The 25,380-nt window shown below is 41.4% G+C and overlaps 1 protein-coding gene across 13 annotated transcripts in view; it reads left to right on the plus strand.

The window, feature by feature from the left end:
• Window positions 1-215: 215 nt before the first annotated feature.
• Window positions 216-25,380, plus strand: part of KIAA1217 (KIAA1217 ortholog) — a 292,991-nt gene continuing 267,826 nt past the window's right edge. For 5 of the 13 annotated variants that reach the window (XM_033100549.1, XM_033100547.1, XM_033100560.1 and 2 more), the window contains exons 1-2: window positions 481-550; window positions 9,914-10,197. In XM_033100549.1, coding sequence (XP_032956440.1) covers window positions 481-550; window positions 9,914-10,197 — 354 coding nt within the window. Of the gene's footprint in view, window positions 551-9,913; window positions 10,198-25,380 lie in introns of all 13 variants that reach the window. The other 8 variants (XM_033100544.1, XM_033100546.1, XM_033100548.1 and 5 more) reach the window with 4 other exon arrangements.

Below are 25,380 nucleotides of genomic sequence, written 5' to 3' on the forward strand. Positions count from 1 at the left end.
GGTTAAAGAGACCAGAAGGTTCATGCACCGTGATATTGTGTGAAATGTCCACACCCCCGTCCTCCCTCCCCGCCCTAGCTGCGAAGTTTCAGCAGTTTGCAGCGGTGGAAACCGGCAGTCTGGGTCCCGGGGAGGAAGGGCCATCACCTGTTGTGGCCTCGGGAGCGCGCGGCTCGGGGTGGGCCCTGCGGCAGGGGCGGTGGCGGCTGGGAGCACTGCCCCCACTCCTTGGGGACCGGTCTGGCGGGAGGGCGGACGGACGGACGCAGGCACGGAGGCCCGGGGGCGGCCCGGCGTTGGAATGCAGTTTTCTTGGGCAAGAGAGACTTTGCACCAGAGTGCAGACTAGTTTGGGGTGGGGTTTCGCACCGTCCCCTCCTCCCCACCCCTAGGCCCCCTTCCAGGCGTTTTCTGGGAGCTTTCAGAACTGCGCTGGGAAGTTTAAGGAGCCGCGAGGAGCTTTTCCCGGAGGCAGGGACAATGGAAGAAAATGAAAGCCAGAAATGTGAGCCGTGCCTTCCTTACTCAGCAGACAGCAGACACACGCGGGGTAAGTTAACAGACTCATTCAAAGATGGAGTTACAGTTAACGCGTGTCCCTCGCCGCTTGCTGCGTTTTATAACTGGAGACAGGGCGCAGGGCGAAGAGAAAGCGTAATTCTTGGGGTGGTGTGTGTTCAAAACTGAGTGGATGGTTGTGATTTCGTGGGGTTGACTTTATCTCTGGCAGGATTTTCTGAAGCAGCCAAAGGAGTGGCGTGGTAATGTCCCAGTTGTAGCCCCGTAAGCAGTCACTAGGTGCCATATCTCCAGGCAATGACAAATATATCGTAAAAGCAGCTTTTATTACTCAGGGCTCGGGCCCCGGGAGAAGGCGGTTGTGTCTGTGACGCTCTCTCTGGGAAGGCAGCGTTTCCATTCATTGGTTGGGGGATTCCATGAGGCAAATGCATGGTGGATGCAAGTTTTGGAGTATTTTCGAGTTAAATCAGAGTTTGGGGATGTTTCATGTCACAGATAAGAACAGTAGGGAGCAATGCAGGTCTAGATGAGATGGAACTCTGAATCTTCAGTGTGTTTTAATTCAAAAGTTGCGAGTTGTTAGACAATTTTGGTAAATTTTATCTGGGCATGTTCCCTTTCATTGTTTTTTTGTAATAGACTTGTCTTTTCCGTAGGGAATTTCCAGAAGCTTGTGATGTTCCAAAGAAATTTCACAGTGGGGTTGGGTGGAGAAAGGACTTGTCTGCTAACCAGTGTCTGACTTGATGCCAGAGCCTGTCCTATAGCATCATACAGGCAGCGTGTTCAAAACCGGCACAGTCCATAACCACCCCCACCCACTCCACCCCAGGTTCATCCAGGGGCCAGTTAGTAACTAAAAAACGCGCTTTGGGGGCTGCGGTGCTGTGCGTGGGAGTAGGGATTATACACAGGGGAAAAGGTGTGTGTGTGTTTTTAAAGGCTAAAGGGAAGGAAAAATGATTCATCCACACTGAAAATGCAAAAGTAAGCCAGACAGAAGAAAATGCAATTACAAGAGATACAAGAGAGAGAACCAACCCTCACCTCTCCACCATCTCCCGCCCGCCCCCCAGTGAAATGCAGGAAACTTTAAGCTTTGTAAATCCTGGAGAATCCGAGTGTTATATTCATCAATCTAGGTGTCTGCTTCTACTTCCAAAGCAGACCATTCTCCTTGAAGGCGCCTGGTCAGTGGGGTCCATCAAGAGATAAGGTTCCCCCTCCCCCTCATTTGATATGACAGGACCCTACAGCAGGAATTCAGCCTCTGGGTCTGCTGAAATAAACGAGTCAGAATCTAGAGGGACAATTAAACTGAGACCAATTTGAGAAATAACTTTCAAACAAGCACAGCAGTTCAAAGATGCTTCAGACTGGAGGTGGTCAGAATGAGAGAGTGTCATCACTTTATTCAATTTATTCATTCATTCAGTGAATACTGAGCATCTGCTATGTAATAATCACTGTTTTAGCTGCTGGGGATCCAGCAGTGAACAAAGTAGACTAAAAATACTTGCCTTCATTGAATTTATATTCTAAGGACTAAGTTTGGATGCAGGGGTAGTAGAGACAGATAATAGTAAATATGTAAAAAAAATATAGCATGTTAGATGGCAGGGTTGCCAGATTTTGCAAATAAAAATACAGGATGCCCAGTTAAATTTGAATTTCAGGTAAACAACGAATAATTTCATAGTCTAAGTATATCCCATACAATATTTGGGATATACTATGTTAAGAATTATTTATTATTTATCTGAAATTCCAGTTTAACTGGGTATCCTCTATTTTATCGAGCAACCCTATTACTAGGTGGAAATTAAGGCTGTAGGGAAAAATAAGGCAGGGACTAGGGTGTGCAGCAGTGGGTGGGGCGATGAAACTACAGATAGGATTATTTGGGAGAACCTCACTGGTGTGATATCTGAACAAGCATTCGAAAAAGGCGAGGGAGGGAACCGCAAGGACATGTTCAAAGAACATCAAGAACATGGGACACAGATGGGAGAAAAAGAGGTTAAGAGGTGATCTCAGGCGAGCTTATGAAGGGCCTGTGACACTAGTAAGTACTTGGGCTTTTATTTCAAGGGACATGGGAAGCTGTTGGCAGGTCTGACTTGTCTTACAAAGGGTAACACTGGGTGTTCTACTGAGAATAACCTAAGTGGCAGTGAGGGAAGGGCAGGGAGGCCAGTTAGGAGGCTTCTGCAGTAAAATAGGCAAGAAACTGCTTGGACAAGTGGGCAGTAGAGCAGGTGTGATAAGAGGACAGTCTAGATGTACAGTGAAGTTAAGGCCAAAAGATTGGATGTGGAACATAAGAGAAACAGAGGAGTCAAAGATCATTTCAAAAATGTTGGTCGGCACAGCAGGATGAATGGAATTTCCATTTATTTAAACTGGAGAGCATTTGAGGGGAGTAGATGAGAGCGAATTTATGGGTTGGGTTGGAAGTGGGTGAGATGTAGAAAATCTTTTGGATCTGTTAGGATTGAGCAGTTTATCAGGCATCCGAGTGGAGATGTTGATTACGGTTTGGGCATTCATGACTGGAATTGAGGAGAGAGGACTGGGGACTCTGAGAGAGATGCTAGGCTTGGGTCTGTGTGCGGAAGGAAAGTTCCAGAAGATGCGCCATGGGACACGCCAGCATTTAGAGGTCAGGGAGATGGGATGGGGTATCTGCAGAGGTGGTGAAAGGGGGATAAGAATCCAGGTTAGAATTAATTGTTAAGATCGCATGGAGTTCTGGGTGAAAAAGGTGCTGTAAAGGAATGTGGCTTCATTTCAGTTCTTTAGTCAGCACGAGGGCCACACAGGGGAGGTCAGGCCGCCGATGTGCATGTCAGTCACCCATCACAACTCATGTCCATCCCTATCATTGCACTCTCCCTTGTATTTGTTTATGTTTATTTTTCCGCCAATTACAATGTGGTATTCCAGGGCAAAGCCTGTGTCTCCATCTGTACTGCTCAGCACCTAACAGATCACCAGGCATGTCAAAGGCACTCGATAAATACTTGTGGAACAAAAGGCTAATTATATCTCCCCCCTCCCCCCAAGGGCATTGAGTTTATCAATCTACTATAGACCAGGACCCCTGGGGTGATCATGTAACTTATTGTCCAAACTGAGACCCTTTTGAGAGCGAAAGGGAGCACTATAAATAATTTCACTGGGACAACAGTTGTAACCCAGATCTGCTGTGGCAAATTGGGGCATATGGTCGCCTCGAGAATAGCTCTAATCGATGAAGTTTCCATGGCTGAATAGGCAGGCTACTAGATAAATAACAGGGTGAGAGTGGCCTGCCAAGTGCACTGTGCAGAGCAGGCACTCAGTGATTATTGGCTGAATTTTAATCTAACCATATCCTGTTTCCTTTGGGGGCCATGGGCCCCTCAGAGTGGTCCTGGGGGGTTTCCTTGGGATGCTTCTATCTGCCCACAGCAGCCCTGAGGTATCTGCTTTTACTCTGGCCCTTAGGTCCTGAAACCCTATGCAAGTGAAGTGCTGCCAGCCACCTGCTTGCCTCCACTATCCCCGCTTCACCAACATTTTAAGATAATGTTATATGCCAATTATATCTCAAGCTGGAAAAGGAAAGAGTATTGGCAGCCCCACAGAGTGCAGGCTTAGGGAATCCCAGACGTTCAGGTCTTTGCTCAGAAGTCTCCTCTAAAAATTCCCCCTCAGTCTTTGTTTCTTACCGTTTTATCTTCCATAGTACTTTTCATTACATATTATTTGTTTGGTGTCTGCCTCCCTAATTATAACCTGGACGCATCCACGAAGGAAGGGAATTAAGTCTGTCTTGATCACCACTGCACTACATTTCCTGACTCCCTTCAGTGTACAGAGCAGGCACTCAATAAATATTTTTGTGAGTGAATTAACCAACCAACACTTGAGCTGAAATGCTTTTCTGGGTGACGGAGGGGCTGTACCTATTTTGCCTTAAATCTATACCAGAAATTGTCCTCCTCTCTTAATTTTCAAAGGTTGTTTTAGAGGAATATAATGGCCTGGTTTTAGCTGTAACTTCTCTTTCAATTTGTATATGGTGGTGCTCTTTATGATGTTAACAAGGGAGCTGGAAAACTGACAATTCCTGTGGGCCCCCAACAGAATATGTGATCGGGGGTGCCAAAAATGTATACAAGTGGACACTTTGGTCAATGTTGTTCACGCAGTAGTTTGCCGTAATCAGAAGTGTCGGGACGCTGATGGTAACCCTTTGAGCACCTCTTGCAATTGCAGAAGTCAAACGTGCCTTGTATTCATCTTTTGTTTTTGGTATATATTGAGTACTACAATATTAATACAGTTTTCCTTTCTTAAAACGTGTATACTTTTTTTGGTACTCTCTGTGTGTTAGATAGGCTGATTGCTGTAACAATAATCTTTGTGATTTAGCATAATCAAGGTAAATTTCTCAAGCATAGTGGAATATGGATGTTCCTAGCCAGGTGGTTTTCCTGGATGACTCACTCTGGGACTCTGGTACCTTCTGTCTAGTCACCACGCCATTGCCCAAGGCCTAGGAGGGCCCCCTGGAGCACTTGCATTCACCCGGCCAAAGAAGGAAAACAAAGAACATGGACAATTATTCCAGAGGCCCAGAGGCCAGGACTAGAGGTGGCCCACATCACTTCTGCCCACATTGCATTGCCCGGAATTAGTACCGGCCCCAACTTGATGAGGGAGACTGGAATATGCAGTCTTCCTGTGTGTGCAGTGGGAGGATGTTATGTTATGGTTTGAATACACGGGCAGACAAAACACTGTTGCTGCCACGGTAGGTAATACAGCCAGACACAATAGCTGCTCCCTGCAATGTTCCTCTGGCGAGAGTCTCCCAGCACAATTCAAACAGCTGCATTGAGACAGCTAACCAGAAGCCACTATAAAGAAGTGAGGAACTCCTTCCCTAACAGGCTGTGCCTGCCTAACCTTGACACAGGAATAAAATCTCAGGGAAGCCATCAGTCCAATTAATGGCTCTCAGATAGATAGAATGCCTGAATGATACAAGGTCCCCATTCCTTGCGGCAGGACTCCTGACCAAGCCAAAGCAACTTGAGTGGTGGCCAAGAAGCCAGCTATGGCAGCTCCTGTGGGCGCCTGCCTGCTGGACAACTTGCTGTATGGCTGACCCATCCTCCCTAATCCTCTGTCTACTTGGTATCTACCTCAGTCACCACTTTTACTTTTCAGAATGTGTCCATCCTAGCCAGGAAGCCCTTTGAAACTCAGAAGAGTCTTTCTGGCACTCCTGCCTTGCTTGTCCCCATTTCTGCTCCAGGGAGTGTTGGCGGGGCTGCTGGAGTGGTTGTTCTCTGCCCAAAGTTCCTGTTTGCTGTTTGCCCTGCTGGAAGTGAGCTACAAGGAGGAGTTGCTCTGGGCTGTGCAGGGGCAGGAAGGGGAAACTGTAAGCCTTGTCTTCCCACTACTACAGCCTCCTTATTTGTTTGACATGGATTCCCGGAATAGCAAACAACTAAACACACCCATATTTAAATGTTCGCACCAGAGCGCATTCTGGACAAGAAATAGAAATGTATTTCTGTTCTGATGGCTTGGATCATCTGTTCACGTGGTACATAATAAGAAATTGGCGGGACTTGGATCTCTGACTCTATGGCTGTGGAATTGTGATGAAACGTTTTTTTTTTGCCTGCCCCCTCTCTTGTTTGTTTCTATCCCTGCTTACTTTTTCTCCTCAGTTGAAAGACCACATTCTGCCGAAATGACTGGAATGGTAGAGTGGTCACATTTCCCTCAGGCATGGGTGTTGGCAGTTCCCAACAAACTGACGTAAAGGCTTTCTGTGGAAAGTGGTGTTGGGTTGTCGTGGGTGCTATGACAGTGGCGTTGGTGCCTGGTTGTGGGGTGGAAGGCAGGTGGGGCTGTCAGAGCTGGAGTGAAGCACAGGGCAGAAAGGTGGAAGCATGGGAAGGACTGGGCCCCGAGGACGATTAGGTGTCTGCCAAGAGACTGTGCCTTTAGCCATTGGTGCATTAGCCGTTGGTGCTGTTTGCTGCTTTCCTCCAAATCATGTTAAACCTTGTTAAGCAACTAGAAAACATTTTAGAAGAATCCATAAGAAAAAGAAGACATGGAAAAGCAATGGAAGGTTGATAGGATCTTCCCAGTGCAAAGTGTTGGAAAAGAATGAGGATTTAGCGAGCCAGTAAGTTGGGACTGCTCAGAGGTGAATGCTGACGGAAGATTGACTTTGAACTCCAGCACGCTCCCCTTCTTGCTCCTTTCCCAATTTATTTCAAAGAAGAAAGTGGAAAACTCTTTTCAGTCTCCAAAGGACTGCTGTTCTAGCTGTCTCGACCTCTTCTGAGGATGCTTGGATAAAACAGAATAGTTTTTGGGAGTCTGTGTGACAAAGCAAGACAGAAGGGGACTTTCTGCTCCCGTTGGTATTTGAGTTGCAAGAGTATTTATCCACATGGGCATGTGTACATGTTTGTGTGTTATGCCCATAGAAGGAAAGCATCTTTCCAGAGATTCAGTCCTGCTAATTCACCTAGCTGTCCCGGATCATTTAAAAGATATTATTTTAATGATGTTAAAAGTAATCTTAAAAATTCATTTGGTAGAGAACATTATGTTAAGTGAAATAAGTCAGACAGAGAAAGATAAGTTCCATATGATCTCACTTATTTGCGGATTCTAAAGAAAAGAATAAGTGAATGAACTAATCAGAAACTGTTTGGGAGACAATGAGGAAAAACTGAGGGTTGCTAGATGGGCGGGGGGAGTGGGGGGTGGGGGGGAGGGTGAGGGGATTGGAGGGCAGTCGGTGACCACAGGATGGCCACGGGGTTTGAAAATTATTCTGGGGAACGTAATTTGGTGGTTACCAGAGCGTAAGGGGGTTGGGGGGTGGGGGATGAGGGTGAGGGGGATCAAATGTACGGTGATGGAAGGGGAGCTGACTCTGGGTGGTGAACACACAGTGTGATTTATGGATGATGTGATTCAGAATTGCACAACTGAAATCTATGTAATTCTACTAACAATTGTCACCCCAATAAAAAAAAAAAAAAAAAAAAAAAAAAGAAAAAAAAAATTCATTTGGAAGTTAACAGTGTTAGGTCAAAATACACAACTTTTGGCTAATACAAACTCGTACGCACATGAACACTCAACGGATAAAGCTAAATCTCTTCAGATTGCACTTATATTTACCAATCTGATATATGGCATTTTCTGTACCTAGCTTTATTCAGTAGCTCCTGTTGCTTCTGTATTATCAAAGAAGTTACCACAAAAAAGGTAGCCATCATGTGAGTCCACGTAATGAGAAGGGAGCTGAAATAAATGAAATCACAGTTTATCTCCCAGTATCTTTTTAACCAATAGTGCCATCTTCTTCCCCTTCTAAATTTACTGCTGAAACTAATGAAAAGTAGAAGAATAACGAATCTGGCTGTTTTTTCCTCCCTTTTCTCATCAGTGTTTGATGGAGATGCTGTGATTAGCAATGTAATGAGAAGTGAAGGGTAAACAAGAAAAATTATTCCCAGAACATGCAACTAAGCGTGGAAGATTAGAACAGAAAACCAGCCTGAGATTAAAATATTTTGTATGCTTACCCAAATCGGGTGAGGGTCATATCGAGAGTTTTACACGTAGACACTTCTAGGCAAAGGAGAGAAACTGTGTTGGTGGCATTGCCTTCAGAGGAGCTAGCTTGTGCCTGAGTTCTGGACACCTGTCACTTTACATCACATGAAGGTTTGGTGCTCTGTTTATCTGAGATGCAAACCTAGAACTCTCAAATAAAGATAAATAATTGGCAAATAAGCTCTTATTGGAAACTTACTTTTAAAAAATAATGTAGATTTAAAGGCTTTAGAGCTGGAAGGAAGATTCTGCATATCTCATGCTAGTTCAACCTCCTCCTTTTATTAATGAAGACTGAGGCTGAGAGAAGTCAAATTGTTTGCTCTAAGTCTAGGACTTTTTTTTCTTTTTTTTTTTTAAAGCAATGGATTAAGTTCTTTTTGTTTTATTGTGTTTTTTTTTTAATAGGGGAAGGAGAACAGGACTTTATTGGGGAACAGTGTGTACTTCCAGAACTTTTTTTTTCCAAGTCAAGTTGTTGTCCTTTCAATCTTAGTTGTGGAGGGTGCCGTTCAGCTTCAAGTTGTTGTCCTTTCAGTCTTAGTTGTGGAGGGCGCAGCTCAGCTCCAGGTTCAGTTGCCGTTGCTAGTTGCGTGCAGCCCACCATCCCTTGCGGGAGTCAAGCCGGCAACCTTGTGGTTGAAAGCCCACTGGCCCATGTGGGAATCGAACCGGCAGCCTTCGGAGTTAGGAGCACAGAGCTCCAACCGCCTGAGCCACTGGGCCGGCCCTTTAAGTCTAGGATGAAAAGCAGGACTCTTGAGACCCAGCCCAGTGCTTTATCCAGGGAATTCAGTAGACAAGGACACCTGCTGTCTGCACCTATAATACTGCGTACAGCTGCTCCCCGGGACGAGAACCTGGCAAGCTCCTGAAGTGCTTTTGAATGTTTGTTACTTTTGCTTCCTATTCTGGTTTTTAAAGAAGTAACTCCCTTTTCTCAGTTAACGGGACTATTCCAACCTGACACCCCATATGCCAACCATTGAGAATGAAAGGAGAGCCCCTATTTATGTCCTGCACTCTAAGCATCGTCATGGCCTGCCTCAGTTCCTCTGTTCTGAGTAGAAATCAGCTTGTCCCAGGCCAGAAGCAGGGTGTTTAAGTCAAGGCCTTCAACGTATCTCTTCTCTTCTCACTGTGTGTTTTAGATAAAGTCCACTTCAAGGGAAATGTGTCTAAGCCTTTTATCCCCTCGATTATTCTAGTAATATTCTTATGCTTGCTTGGTTTATGCTAATAGGGGGAAATGGAATTTTCAAGTGGTTCACATGTCAATTATTATAATAGCTATTTTTGGTCTTGGAGATGAAGCAAATGTTTCAGAAACCACCTTCTGATCATAAAAAATAAAAAAATCCTACTACCAGGATGATGGAATTAAAAATAAAGAAATGAGAATCACTGCAGTGCTTTTCTATAATTACAAGTGATGGTAAGGGGTAACCCATTTGCCTACCAACTCATCTGACCAAATGTTCTCATTTTGAATAATCTAGGGAAAGAGTCAGAAATTACAGAGTTTTTTTTTGCTGCAACATTTTTATTTCTAAAGAGTGATTTTTCGTATTTCTTGTTTGTTGATTATTTTTCCTTCTTGCCACACACACAAAAAAATCTGCTAAGTTATATTCATACATTAACAGCTGCCACAAACTCTCTTGGTGTTCTGTCAATGAAATTCTAGTGTGAAATCATTAATTGTGAGCTGTATTTTTGTTGTTTTTTTTTTTTGGTCTTTCAGAACAAGGAAAAAGCAATCTGCATGTAACGTCATTAGAAGATGCAGAATGTCGCAGAACCAAGGAACGCCTTGCTAATGGGAACAGTCGTATTTTAGTTTCCAAAGCTTCCCGCAACATCCCAAGGAGACACACCCTAGGTGGGCCCCGAAGTTCCAAAGAAATCCTAGGAATGCAAACATCTGAGATGGACAGGAAGAGAGAAGCTTTCCTGGAACATCTAAAGCAGAAATACCCCCATCATGCCACAGCGATCATGGGCCACCAGGAGAGGCTGAGAGACCAGGTAAGAATATGTTGCCATTTTGCTCCACAAAACTCATTCTTTGATAAACATGAGGGAAAGCAAAATGACCTTCAGTTTAAAAGGGAAAAAATAGTTGAGTGGACTGTGCCCACCACTGGAATGTTCCGGATCTTGAGAGGAGAGACCCAGATAATGTGCAGTTCCCCCAAAAGAGGGTCCCCAAGGTCAACCACAAATACAACCACAAAGTGCAGGCAATGAAGGGGTATGACTTGACTGAGTAAAGCATAGGACCAACTACTGTGCATTCTGTTAGCACTGAGTGCTTAGCACAATGAATGAATGAATGAATGAATACACAAATATGTTTTCAGGGTAAAAGAGAGCACAGAGGGTTAAAGGGATAAACTTGTGATAAACCCCTTTTCCTTAAGAAGCTGACATTAGGGTTTTGTTTCTGCTCACTTTTTTTCTTTTTAATCATAGATGTTTTCCTTTTGCATGCTTAGCTTTCTATTGTCTTCAGCTACCCGTTTTCTCAGGTTATCTTGACAGCCTCACAGATACCACACAACTGTGGTTCAGGCTGTTTTTGTTTCTTGGCAGAGTGCAGTTACATTTTAGCAGACAAGAGGTGGGAGGCCTCCTCTGTGGACCTCACAGGCGAGTTATCAGATTGACCTTTCAGGATGGGGAACATAGCAAAGGAAGCAGAGCACTTAGCGATTTGCTGTGGTCAGGGAGGGAGGGCAGGCTGTTATTGATTTCAACCCTCCAGGTAGAGAGGTGAGCAGTGTTTTAAGTCTGCTATCTTGCCCGTTAGTTACAGAAGGCGAGATCCAACTAACTCAGCGTTTGATCATCCATGGAAGTGGAGATTGGCATCAGCCTGAATACTTTAAATCTATACATTATCCCCAGTCTCATTTTCTCCCTTAAATTCAACCACCTCTTCTGTGAAATCTTTATCGGAGTGCCTAAAAAGTTTGACGTGTGCTTTATGGATTGTGTGTTTGCTTTTCATTCGCATTGCCAAAAGGCAGTAGACTCAGAGAGAAGAGTAACAGGAATCCTGTTTGATGTAGAGATAAGTGGATTAACTCTTTGGTAATTAAGGGGAGGAAGACTATCTTTTCATTTCAAGCATACTGGTTTACCTCAAAGGTACTGCAGGCTGGGTTTCCAGACCACTGCAATAAAGCGAGTCATAATCTTTTTGCTGGTGGAGGGGTCTTGCCTTCAACTTGTAAACAACATAATATCTGTGACGCACAATAAAGTGATTCTTAGTAAAACAACATAAGCCTGTATATGGAAAATAACACTATTTTCTAATTTTAAAATTGTATTTATTTATTTCCCAGTTTTATTGACATATAATAGACATATAACAAAAATACCGGTTTTCTACTGATAGTAGGGGCACTATCCCTTTAAGTAATGAAATCGGTGCCTCTCTGTGTCATTCTCTTGTAAGGCACCATATTTTAATGCAAAGCAATTTAGATCAAGGAAACGCAAACTCAGAATAGTTACCATTACACAATTGGCTCAGGACAAGTTGGAATTTGAATCCAGATAACTTGGAGCTCAAAATCTTTATTTATCCCACTACTCACGCAGTGTGGCTGGTACATGGGTGTAAGGGTCGTGGTGAGTGGGTGTGGGTGTGTGACCATGGGGACAGGGCTCAGGGAGAAGGAGGCTAGAAAACTGATTATGTGTTGAGTGGGGAGGGAAAATACATATTTTTAAAGTTAAAATGTCTTAATTTTGCTAAGGACTACAGAAGTTAGCCTGTCAAAAATGGTATTTTCCATGTCAAAAATATTTGTTATTATTATTACTGTTATTATTTGTGATATCATAATTATTACTACTACTATGATGATGATGGTTTTGGTTAGAACTATTATATGGGGAGCCTAAATACATCTAGCAGGTTGTAAAGGGTGCGTGGTGTCCGATGACAAGGAATGGTGAATGTACGTTAGTGGCCTCAAGCTCCTATTTCTTGTACAGACATCTCTGCCATAGATATAGGCCAGCCATGGCCGGTCAGCTGTCCCTTCACTAGTAATTCAGGATCAATTTTTGTGTATTCCAAGCTGACCATCCAAAAGGAGAAAGATTCTGATTCATTGATCTGTGTATACATTTTTCATTTCACTGCTTTGTTGCAAATGAACCCTAATCAGCATTGTAAATATCAGAGATAAGTTTAGGCAATGATTTATGACACTTCAAGTGTCTTTTCCATTCTTTTTCTCCTATGACCCATTTCCTCTTTCCTTTCCTCTTCTCTGCAACACTCTTTGTTTCTCCTTGACCTTGTGACAATGGATTATCCAGGCTATAAGGAGGAATTCTGATAGCCCAATTCTGACGTACTTCTCCAGATTCTAAGTGCCAAGTGCTCTTCTGGTGCCTGTTTTCCCAGCTGTCTCCCAGCCAAGTGGCCTTAGTGAGAAGAGTGCCACTGAGGGAAAACAAGAATAAGGTGTTGAAAATGCTGTATCCAGCACCTTACACGAAATATCATGGCACTAAGGGAATCTACTTTCTGATTTCTGGTGTTAGATAGACATAAAGAGAATTAGCGCATGCTGTATGTTTCGAAACCTAAATTTAAACACTGGAAGATTTGTGGTTGAACATGTATATTTGAGTCTTTGAAATTAAGTCAGTCAAGAATTTTCTGCGGTCTAGATCATTGAAAAGCAAAGAGATTTCCTTTAATTCCCTTCCACTCTCTACAAAAAATGAGATGACCATTACTGCAGCCTAATGCTCATCTGTAAGGGTAGCTGTCATCAGTACTGACTCTCCCGACGTTCTTGCGTGGGGGCAGTCAGACTGGGACTGCGTGTCACCTGGCATCAGGAAGAACTGGGTTGGAATCCGGCCTCTATCATGTGCTCATTGTACGATTTGGAGGGAAATGACTTAATCTTTCTCTGTCTTAGTTTCCTAATTTGTCAAAAGACAGTAATAACTATATCATGGAGTATTGAGAGAAAATGATGGATCCTCTTACCATTTCAAGGGCAGCTGTTAGCATTGCCATATTCTGGTTGGTACCGTCCAAAAGAAGAGTCTCAGAAGCTCTGTTTTTGAATTAATATTTAAGTTAGTATTTTATTAACATGTTTGAGTACCTGAAGTTTATTTTTCCCATTGGCAGAACATGATTATATTATATTTCTGAAACTTAATCATATTTTTCCCTCATGGAAAGCCTAAAATTTGGATTTCTTTCACTTATTCATTCTCTCTGTATATTTATTTGGCACCTACCATAGTAAAGGTATTGTGAGGGATGTTAACATTGAGGCACGGTCCCTGCCTTCCAACTAGTAAAACAAATAAGACATTCATGTACACAGACTAATTGTTCAAACGTCACCCCTTCTGAGTTGTTCTTAACATCTTGCAGTACCTGTACTATAGCATCTAATCATGCCTTTATTGTGCATTTCTTTATATTTTGTTCTGCCATCTGGAATATGCTTTTAGAGGGCAAGAACCTTGCTTAATCACCTTTGTTAACTCAATATTTAAGGGACTACACAATCTAAACTAGGCATGATCATTTTTTTGTGGAATGACTGAGCCGATATTTCTAATGCAATTAGAATGTGATAGGAACAATTGGAAGGATACAGGTAGAGAGGGGTAGGGAATGCAAGAATTAAGAGATCGATTGCAGTTTAGGCAGTCAGAAGAGATTGAGGCTAAGAAGCTGAGAAAGGCTAAGGAATTGCCCTCAAATCAAGAAGCCAGACTTTGAACCAAGGCCAGAATTTTCAGTCTGTGGTCTTTCCATTCATTATTGACCTTGGTGTTCGCTCCCTCCACTTTTAATTTTTATCTGAAATTTTGGTAAAGATTATGTAGATCACAGTGGCTCGAGCAACAGAGTCATTTCATTGTCATTTTTTTAAAAATCTTGTTCAATTGCAGAGTACCTGCGATAACCATGGAAAATAGATTCCAGTATATATTTTACATGGAAAGAAAGTTACTTTTCCTAAATGGCTCTGAATTCAGAAAGGTTCAGCATTCTCTCACGGTCATGTCACTATGTAACTAACTATACAGTTTGGAAACACTCTTTGATGTCTTCATTGGAAATGCTCTTCTTTGATGTCTTCACTAATAAACAGATGACCAGCTGATCTCTCACCTGCAGAAACCAGCTTCCCACGCCTAGATTCAGAAACTTTTCTGAAAATAATTTTTCAATCTTTATTCCCAGTTACCCACAGAATTTCTATTTGACTAACTAGGTGTATAGTACCTGCTTTGTGGTTACAATGAGTTTATGTGTATTCTCTTATCAAATGTGGTCAACCCACATTAGGACGAAAAAGTAATACATTTTAATTTAAAAGTCTGGTGTGTGCTTCCATGTCAATACAAAGAGTAAGAGATACGAAGGAGTATTTTCCTTTAACTTCAACATCGTGGAGAGCTAAAATAAGGAAATCAGATCATCAACAAGCAGACTGTCTGAAATGGGGTCACTATGGCCAGGAGGCCTCTTGTCCAGCTTCTTTCCTCAGGCCCGGCTGTGCTGCTGTCAGGCCTCCTGATGTACCGTCATCAACCAGCCTCTCTCTTCTGTTTGTATGGAAATAGCACTGTAGCTGTTTTCTCAGTGTCTGGTTAGTTGGGCACCACTCACCGTTGTCTACTGCAATCCAGTGTATCTGCCGATTATAAAAATGGAAATCATAAAAATACCTATTAGTCCGTTTGTTTATAAACATTTCAAGTTCTAGTTATTTTACTCAAAATCAATCTCTAAAGAACTTTATTCATTGGTGAAGAGTGGGAATTTGGACCTGGAGGCTTTGGTTCAGGCTCAACTTGACCCATTCCTTTGACTAACATCTCCTTTTTAGAAGCTAAAAATTTGATTTTGTCAAGAATCATGGAAAATGAGAAAAATAGTTAAAAAAAAAAACCACAGAGAAATATTAACTGCATTTGAATCAGAAGACCAGGTCTAAAGAGGCAAACCATCAAGAAGCAAACACTACTTCAAGTTGGTAGAATAAAGGCATTTTTACTCCTGTTCCCTCAAAACTCACTGGAAACAGTTAGGGGTATTGACAATGGAAAGAGAAAGGGAAAAATCTCCGTCTTGAATAAAACAAGGAAATGGTCAAGACCTATGGAATGGCTCTGGGAGATGAGGGAGTGTCTTGGGGGAGACCCGGTGTCCACAGAGTGTAGAGAGGAAAGTAGAGTTAAAGGAGGAATGCTACCGGCAGTTTGTGTGATCTTGACCTCGCTTTCAATAGACGAAGCTTTTTGAATAAAAGCTGGGTTAATAGAAGACAGGAGGCAGTGTTACCAGGTCACAACACACCAGTCACAGAAAGCCTGTGATTTAAAGGGCTTTGCTGTGCGCCTCACAAACACTGGATTCCACAAACTGAAGAGTGCTTTTAGGGCAAAGCAAATAACATTTTTGTGGAAAGGGCATTTGATGTCACAAACCCGAGGCTGCCTCTGCTGACGCCTCCCTTCTGCATGCTAGTTTTCAGTAGCGAGCTGGCCCCATTCAAATGTGAGTTATAATAAGAAACGAGCCAATAGGATACATACCTTAAAATGGATATATTAATCAGGATAGTCCTAATTATGCTGCAGAACAAGTAAACCCTGTGGGATTTATTTTTGTGTGTCTGTGGTATGATGCAAAAATGTTTTATTTCTCACACACACATGAAATCTGTCGTCAGACAGCTCTCCGGAGAAGCTGTCCTGGCAATGGCTTAGTGATTCAGGCTCCTTCCATTTTGAATTGATGCCATCTTAACACATGGATTACAAGTCGCATGACAGAGAAAGAGAGAGAGCTAGTGGGTTGTGCACAGGCTCTTAAATATATTGTCCCAGAAGTGGCATATGTCACTTTCCCTCATTGTAACACTTGGTTCTAGCACCTGCTGGGCTGTTGGCTTATCCAGATTTTAGCTGTGGAATCTAGTGTAAGGAGGAAATCCCCATTTACTTATATCAACTCTCCCAAATATAATTAATGGTTTCATCAACTTTGTTGTGCATAACGATTTGTACCTATCTGTACAATAGCATCAATCACATTTATATGTAATATAAACAGATTGACATATACGGAGGGTGCCAAAAAAAATGTATGCACATTTTAAGAAAGGAAAAATTCTGTATTAAAATTGTAAAACTCAATATATACCTATAACAAAAGATGAATACAAGTCATGTGTATACATTTTTTTGGCACCCTCTCTATATTCACGTGTGTATGCCCTATGTAATGGAATCTTTATGACTCATTTTTTATGGATTTAATTACATCATAGCAGAACTCTCCTGGATTACTCCTCATGCTGTAGATCTCAAGGTATTATTTTATACCTTGGGGAATAGATGTAGTCCCTCTGTCATGTGTGAAAAATTTTGATTTAATCAAGTTTTTGTCTATCACATTTGTATTAACCCTGATCAACCTAAATATGTGAAAATATTCGAAATTCACAGATATGCATCTATATTCATGAATATACTCGTGTGTGTTCGCCAAGCTTAACAGGCGAGGTTAATGGATCTGAAGATGCACTAGGAGCACAGACGATATTCTTTAGTGGAGGGCTTCGCCGTGGTGATGGTAAAAGGCTAGTGTTGGAGAAGGGATAAGTTTTGAAAAATTATACATGTTTTGTAAATAAATACATAAATGGAAAGTTTATAAATTATAGTAAAGGAAATAGACCCAGCTAAGGATTTTCTCCTTAGAGCTATTAATTTATTCTACTCTAAAGGGGGAAATGATGGGAGAATAGCCATGTTTAGTAGCAGAAACCTTTTAGCTATTTGAAGTTATGACTGAATATGCATTTATAGACCAATTTCTTACCTAAACCTTAAGGGAAAAGGAAACAACTTCTTGGCAATTAAGAAATCTAATACAATGTATGCAGAGTAAATAATAATAAGTCACAATGGGAAGAGGGAGGAAATACCCTACATGGACTGCCATGAAGATGAAGAATGTTAGATAAATATTTCACATTTCTTTAGCACTCTTTTCTCAGCTACTATTTATCGTGGTGAAAAAGTGGAGAAAACTATAAGAGCATATTATTGGCAGCAGCCAAAATTGTAGCTGTTGCTCTTTACACATGTTAGTATATTGCATCTTCCCAACAGCCCTGTAGGGTAGGCACTATTGTTAACTCTCCTTAACAAAATAGGAAACCAAGCACAGAGCAGTTCAGTCCTGTCCAAGGGGACATAGCAAGGAAGCAGCAGTACCAACATTTAAATCCCGTTATCTGGCTGTGGGGACCGTGCTCTCAACTCACTCATTACACTGTCTCTCTAAGAAATGATAGAATTGAAAGACATTCTGAAATGCTGAGGAAATGGAGAAGGACCAGAATGGAGTACCAGTTTGCCCAGTGTCAGTAAGTATGAAATTTAGTGGTAATCTTAGAATGACTGATGTCAGCCTCCTAATTAGACTGGTCTTTAATAATTCAGGGAAGAAATGGAATTTAACACAAAAGAAGCAGTGGCATAAATAGTAGTAAGTATCGTAGGAAGGTAAAAATTGAGAAAATAGTACTCTTGGCAGAGCAACACCTCCAAATGGAAGGACCTTGGTGTCATAATAGAATAACCAGTTGTATTGAGACTTTATATTAGTGTATTAGTGAGTGTTTAATGAACTAGTGACCTGTGAACAAAGAATATGATAGGATCGAAAGAATCGGTATAAAATATTCCTTGTCCTCAGAAATTCCAGATAATCTTGGCTGTGCCTAAGGGAAATCAGAATGTGGTCAGAAACAATAGTCATCTAAGTTGGGTATGGTGAAAAACAATAGTAAAAGAAATTAGCCGAAGGAGCAGTCTAATACTTAACAGATGATGAGACTCAAGGGACCCGATAAAGGAGCTAACCTGAAACTGTTTCCCAGAAGACTGGTAATTTTGAATCGTGACTTAAAGGGTGTTGGAAGTGCATTTCAGAAGATTTGTAGTGTTACAGATGGGATGTACTGTGCTAGGGACTCAGTGATCAAAAAGCCTAAATTCAAGAGGTTGCAATTGTACTTTCAAAATTGACTTTAAGTTGACATTAATCATACAAGATAGAGAAAGAGAATCCTAAATGGGGATCATTCATAACAAGACTTTTGATCCATGTTTAATTGGGTGCCATCAACCTCTGTGTTAACTTTTAATTAGTGTTGTAGAAAAGAGAGAGAACACATTTTGAGAATGGTGTTATAAAAGGAGCTCGGCAAAAAATCAAAGTAAGGAAGACACCCCATGCCGTGGAAATCTATCTGTTGATGGGGTAGAGTGAATTTTCTGTACTTTTTCAGCTCATTGCTCAAGTCAAATTGGTAAATTTCTCAAAAAAAAAAAAAAATCAAAATAATATTCTACTGTGCAATAACTATGTACAGTGTCAGATGGCTAATAGACTTCCTGGAGTTATCACTTTATGAGGCATATAAATGTCTAATCACTGTTGTTTTGCACACCTGAAACTAATACAATATTGTATGTCAACAGTAATTGAAAAATAAATTTTTAAAAATTAAAGAAAAGAAAAGATTCTATCTGCTAAGGAGTGCTTGGGAGTAGGTGGGAAAGTAAAGGGGAATCAGGAACCGAAGTGTAGCTGTGCAGTGGTGGGAGACGCCTGGAAAGTGGTAGTCATCAAAATCTAGAGAAAATCGCCAACAAATGAGATGGAAATTTCAGTGCTGAATCCAAAAAAGACCAATGTGATTCAGTCTGGCACATTGATGCAGAACTTATATCGCGAGGGTCTAAATTGTCCTTCCTCTACTCACTCATCAAACTCACTTGTCTGCCATTATTCACCCTTCCTCCTGCAGGTGTTTTCTTGGATTAATTCAATCAAATGGTTATTTATCAGGGAGCTACACTATGAGCTCCGCATTGGGCAGAGTACAAAGTACCCACCCTCCCCTTTAGTGGGAAGAGCAGTAACTTTGGGGTCTGATATTACTGAGTTTATCTATGCTGGGACACTCAGCTGTGTGATTGCAGGCGAGTCAGTCCATTTTCCTGAGGCTTTTTCTTAACTGTAGAAATGAGACAGTACTGTCATGGTGAAGATTTAGATAACGATAATATGTCTCCACTGTAAGATGTTGAATGCATGCTAAAACTCTTCTCATTAAGGGGAAAGCATTCTAGCTAGGAAGTCAAATTCAATACACTTTAGGGCAGCATGAAATGGTTTGCGTCCTAAATTGCAATGATCTAGACCAGAATTTTATAAAAGTATGTTCGGCAGAATCCTAGATCCACAGGCTGTTAATAGCTGTTTGGGGAATAGGGAGAAAGTTTCTAATTTGGGGACATTCTTGGTTAATCCACGTTAAATGAATTTCTACATTGCAGGGCTGGTCCAGATCTTTTACTATGCCAAAAGGCATTGTGAATCTTAGTTGGAGATTTTTGGGAGTAGGCAGGTAAGGAATGAAATATGCAGTGTTTCCCAGACCTATTTGAACGCAGAATATTGTTTTAGGGACTCTTGTGCTATAGAGCACGTTAGGAAATGGTGGTATGTACCTCAAAAGCATGCTGGAGTTCAGAGCAGTGGGAGAGCAGAAAAGGAAGATTTCATTTCACACAGGAGATCAAAATTTGAATGGATTCTCTTGGAACGATAGGAGGCTTGTCCTAATTATCTCTGTTTCCTCCGTGCCTGGTCCCTCCATAGTAGACTTTGAGCAAATATCTATGGCAAGGATATTGGCAGATTATGATTTGAATGAATAGAATGGAGGCATGCAGATGAGGAAGGGAGGACAGCAGCAACGATGAGATAGAATCGTCCCTTGTGAATTAACAGGTAGGCCCATGTAAGAGAAGCAGTGTGTCATTTGGAGAAGTGGGAAGCCAAGTTATGCTGGATCCTGAATGTCAAGCAGAAAGCTCAGACTGACAGACTCAGGGCACCTTTGTACCCTCGAGTACAGAAGTGGAATAAAGCAAAATTTAAAGGTTAGCTCTTCAATGCTAGGTAGGAGGGGCTTTGTGAAAAGCCTGTGATGGCCTGGGAGCCGTTGCTGTGTCCAGGATGCAGGGACAAGGTCCAGGGTAGTGGCTACGGGAATCGAGCTCAGCCAGAATTGAACGAGGACACATCAGGTTTTCAAAATAAAAATGGGAATGACTTGGTGACTGGTTGCAGAAGGATGAAGGTAGGAAGGTCTGCAGCAGGTGTAGCAGAAAAGGCAAGAACACCTGGCGGAGCACACTGGGATCTGGGTTCTGATTCTTCCTCTCTTCCTACGTGTGCGGGGACCTTGAGCAAGTCACCAAGCTCTTGTGTCACGTGTCCATGTTGTGTGGAACTATTGAAGGACTGGAGAACTACCATTGAACTAACATTAGTCATGAGAGGAGTGGCTGGAAAAAGACACCATTGTGTGAATTAACTCACGGGATCTGATGATGGGAATGGAATTTGGGGGAAAAGAGCTGGTCTGGAGCTCAGTGGATGTTTTAAAAAAAAACTGTAGTCTCTCTCTTTTGATGCGTTCTCAGGTGTGTCCTCGCAAGTCCCCGTGTTAGCACCCATCTCACTTTGCATTCCCATCTTAACATCTTTGTCTTCCCAAGCCTGCCCTTTTCTTCTTCCTTCCCTTCTCTGTCCGAGGTTTTCATGGGGTATGCTGCAAACCCTGCGCATGTGTGAAGGTGAACTGTGAACAGTGTGTAATGTTGTGGGACTACCAGACGGAGCTTTGAACTGAGGCATTGATTTTGACAAAGCGTGGATTGGGTGCAATGTGTTGCAGTAAGAGGCTTCACATCATGTCATACTTGCCAGGAAGTATTTCTGAATTAATGAATGGAATGTGCAAGGACTTTGCTTCATGAGAACTTCCTGAGATCATAGCCGGGGCAGTCAGTGGTTCTACTCAGCACAGATACAATGAAGGGAGAGCAGGTGGATGAGTGTGCTGTGGATATTGAGAAATGGATGGGCTGGGTGCACTGTAATTACTGTTGACTGATTTTATCTCTTGGGTCCATTGTCCTCCCTCTGTCCCTCCTTCCCCTTACCTTTGTTCCTTCTTTCCTTTTTGTTTTTAAACATTTCAACTGAACCAGAACATTCTGTGCTGAGTCTTAAAAGTGGGAGAACCACTGCATTCCAAGTCCAGTGTGTACGTGTCCCATTTCCACGATTCTTTCTCCAGTTACTCCATACAACATCTGTTTTACCTCTAGTTAAATCCCAAGAAGTTTAGTGCCCATTTTAGTGTCTAGAGAGCAGATGTCCTTTTTGCACTCTCTCGGTTTTATCTTACCAAGTTTTTCAAAGAAGCAGTTTGCATTTGTTTTTCCATATTATTTTTTGCTTTTAATTAATTACCTTTCCTAGTTATTAAAGTTATCCGTGTTGTCTTATAATTTCTTAAAATGAGTAGTAAATTCATTTATTGTTAGTACTGATTTTTTAATAATGAAGACATTTAAGGGCGTGTAATTCCTGACACCAATTTGGGCTGTGTCATTCAGTTTTGTATGAAATATTTCCCATGTTATTGCTTTCAAGGAAGTTGAAAATTTCCATTTTGATTTTTCTTTTTGATTTAAGGATTGCTCAGGAACATTTTATTTCCAAGTAGTTGAGATGTATTTATAATTTTATTGGATGTGATCAGAGAACGCAATCTGTGTAATTCTTACTCATAAATTTGTTTAAAAATGTCTTTGAATAGTCAAATACACAATCAATTTTTGTGAGTGTTCCGTAAATATTCATGAAAAGTTATGTATTTTATGTTTATTGTATACATATATATATATATACACATACATGTGCACATGCACACGCACACATATGTTTATATATTAGGTTTGTTTGTATCTTTCATTTCTTCTCAGTCCTTATTTTATTCTTTTGGTAGTGCTGTTCAGTTCTAAACAAAGTATAACTTTGTATATATCTCACTGTAATTGTATTTTTATCTTGTTTTCCTTGCATTCCTAAGAATTTTTACTTTATGATTTTTTTTAGTTGCTTTGTTTGTTGCAGACAAATTTATGATGACCCTCCCCTCTTCATAAATTGTGTCTTTTTATGTTACCAAATGACCTCTTTATTCTGTTTAATGTTTGTTAACTTTTCTTAGTATTATCACTCTGATTTCTGATTGCATTTGTCTGGTCTGTCTTACCCATTTATTTTCGACTTTTCTTTATTAATAATGAGTATGTTTATTAGAAACTACATATAACTTGCTTTTGTTGTTTTAGCCCAATCTATTAGTCTTTGTTTTTTAATGGGAGAATTCATCCCATTGATATCTAACACAATAACTGATGAGCTTGATTATATTCCTCCATCTTTTTACTTTGACAGCAAGTATGTCTATTCTTTATTAAATACAGTCATGCTCAGGAAATAGGAAACAGTTACTTGAGTTTCAGTCTGGACAAGTTGTATTTGAAATGACAGTAAAGGCTCCAAGTGAAAAATGACAAGTGGAGGTTGGACAGCTGGAGGTGGATGAGGACTGGAACCTAAGCCAGATCATGAGACTGGGCGGATGCATATTGGCGTTACTTGCTCTATTAGTCAGGTTTCTCCAGAGAACAGAACCCAGAGGTTAGAGAGAAAGAGCCAGAGCAAGAATGAGTGAGAGACAGACAGATTTAATTGAAGGGATTGGTTCACACAACTGTAGGAACTGGCAAGTCTGACATTTGCAGAGCAGGCCGGCAGGTTGGAAGTTCAAGTAGAGTTGATGGTGTGACTTTGAATCCAAGATCTGCAGGCTGGATACTTGGGTAGGGTTTCCATGTTATAGTCTTGGGCCAGAATCCCTTCGGGAACTATAAGTCTTTGCTCTTAAGACCTTCAGCTAATTGAATGAGGCTCACCCATAGTATGGAGCGTAATCTGCTTGATTCAAACTCAGCTGATTTAAATGTTAGTCACATCTAAAAAATACCTTCACAGCAACATCCACACTGGTGTTTGACCAAAGAACTGGGCACCATAGCCTAGCTAAGTTGATACAGAAAATTCACCATTACCTTAGCACCATAGGCAAAGTTGACTAAATGTGAATGGATAATTTCTGAAGCGAACAACTACAAGCAAAAACAGAGCCAAAGTTTAAGGACAGAACGTTAGGAAATTAATTACGACAGTTGGTTCCCATTATTTCACTCAGAAATCCAAGTGTCCTCATTCTTTTGGTGATACTTGCAGTGTGTTGACATGCAAAATGTATACTTGTTTTTTTTCTTTTCAGTGTTTGTCAGTTTTTCTTTAGACCAGAACTTCAGGTTGCAGACCTTTCTTGAGTGTCTGCTGTTTCATTAGCCTTCTCTTCATCCTAATTGTCTGTATGTCATGGTGTTACGAGTTGTAAAATGTTCATCCTACTCTGTGGAGTCCTTATAGGCCAATACTGAAAAAATACCACTACTCTGCTGTTGCTGCTGTGCTGACAGGCTGTCCGAGTCTGGACTATTCCAGACCCCATCCCATCTGTTGACTTAGTATATCTGGGAGGATCTGCGGAAGGTCTGTGTTTACCCTTTGCAGCCCAGTATGTACTTTCCAGTTAATCTACTAAACATATCCTTCCAGCATGGCTTAGTTTAGTTAAGATTTTAGTATCACCAATAATGAGCAATTTTAATTATAATTTTGTTTTCTTCCTACTCAAAGAAGTACAGTGGTACCTCGGTTTTCTAACGTAATCTTTCCGGAAGACCGAGTTCTGAAACGTTCGAAAACCGAGGCACAGTTTCCCCATAGAAAGTAATGCAGAATGGATTAATCCGTTCCAGACCTTTAAAATCAACCCCTAAAACTGCAAATTTAGCATGAATTTTACTATCTAATGATAACCATAGATCCATAAAATTTACGGCGATCTTAAACTGAAATGTTCGTCAACAGAGACATTCGAAAACCAGGGTACTACTGTATTTCTTTTCTACGTGACTGTATTTCTTTTCTACGTGACGACTTCTAATTCATGGTTTTTAAGAAACACAACTTCAGGCCGTAAATGGTTAACTCCAACCTCTTTCACCAGTTATTTATGTTCTTATATTGTCATGGGCTTTTTCAGTGAGCAGTTTTGTCTGTTATAAATAGGTTTGATGGAACCAATTCAAGAGAAAGAATCTGACTTGCTATCCAAGTCGAACATGGATACCTCTGATGTTGCTCAGTGTAGAAACAAAATCGTCTAGCTACATGTATTTGCTGAGCTGGGATTTGGTTAGTGTGGTGCTCAGTTACTCTCAGGCAAACCACAATGCTATTAAAGCTTAGTCCCGCTTGATATTTTCATTTGGGGATCTTAGGAAAAATCATTACTCAGCCGGTCAGTTCGAAGCAAATCTTGGCATTTCTGTCAAGCCCCGACATGTGCTGTCTTTTTTGCTGAGATTTTTGTTGTCCAAAACTTTCCCCACTTTAAATATTTCAGGATCCTCACATTACCATAAGGTCATCACTGGTTACGAATTCTGCTGGAAGTTTTTACCTCCGCCTGCCTGCTTGTGAATGGGTTCATCAGGTTGCTTTCTGAGTTGTTTCTGATCTCCATGTGCCTGACTTTCAGATTCGGACTCTTCTCACAGTCTTTTCCAAGCTTCAATCTAGGAAGTAAAGGCTGACATACTGTAATTTCCTAAATAACCCAAAGATCTGGCACAATTAATAATAGCTCTGAATGAGGAATTAACTTTTGCAGGTTCCTCTCTCTAGTGGATCTTGGAGGAATAACTAACTGACTAGCGCTGCAACCCATCTTCAGATGTCAGTGTATAAAGTCTCTATGTGGTTATATCTTGTTGTTGTTTTTTGTGTTGTGTTTGTGCCCCACAGGGTAAAGCACATGTGTGGGCTTCATCTGGGTGTCTTTTCATCTCACAGAGGCAGTAAATGAATCTTTGACAATAGTCTTGCCGCCGAGGTTGTTCCAACTGGGGCTGCTGTGTTAAACCAGGCTTGTTCTTGGATCTCTTGGAAAGTAATGTCCCATCTGTTAACTGTAAACTGTAGCACTGCAGAACTCCTAGAACAGTCCAAGGGAACCAGAAGCATTTACAGTTCCTTTTATGAAAAGAGCCAGTCTGAGCTTTTACCTCCCATTGCTCTCCCTGCACACACCTGGTCAGGCTCAGCAAAGTGTG

Source organism: Rhinolophus ferrumequinum (assembly GCF_004115265.2).
Source record: "Rhinolophus ferrumequinum isolate MPI-CBG mRhiFer1 chromosome 5 unlocalized genomic scaffold, mRhiFer1_v1.p scaffold_110_arrow_ctg1, whole genome shotgun sequence".
Lineage (NCBI taxonomy): Eukaryota > Metazoa > Chordata > Mammalia > Chiroptera > Rhinolophidae > Rhinolophus > Rhinolophus ferrumequinum.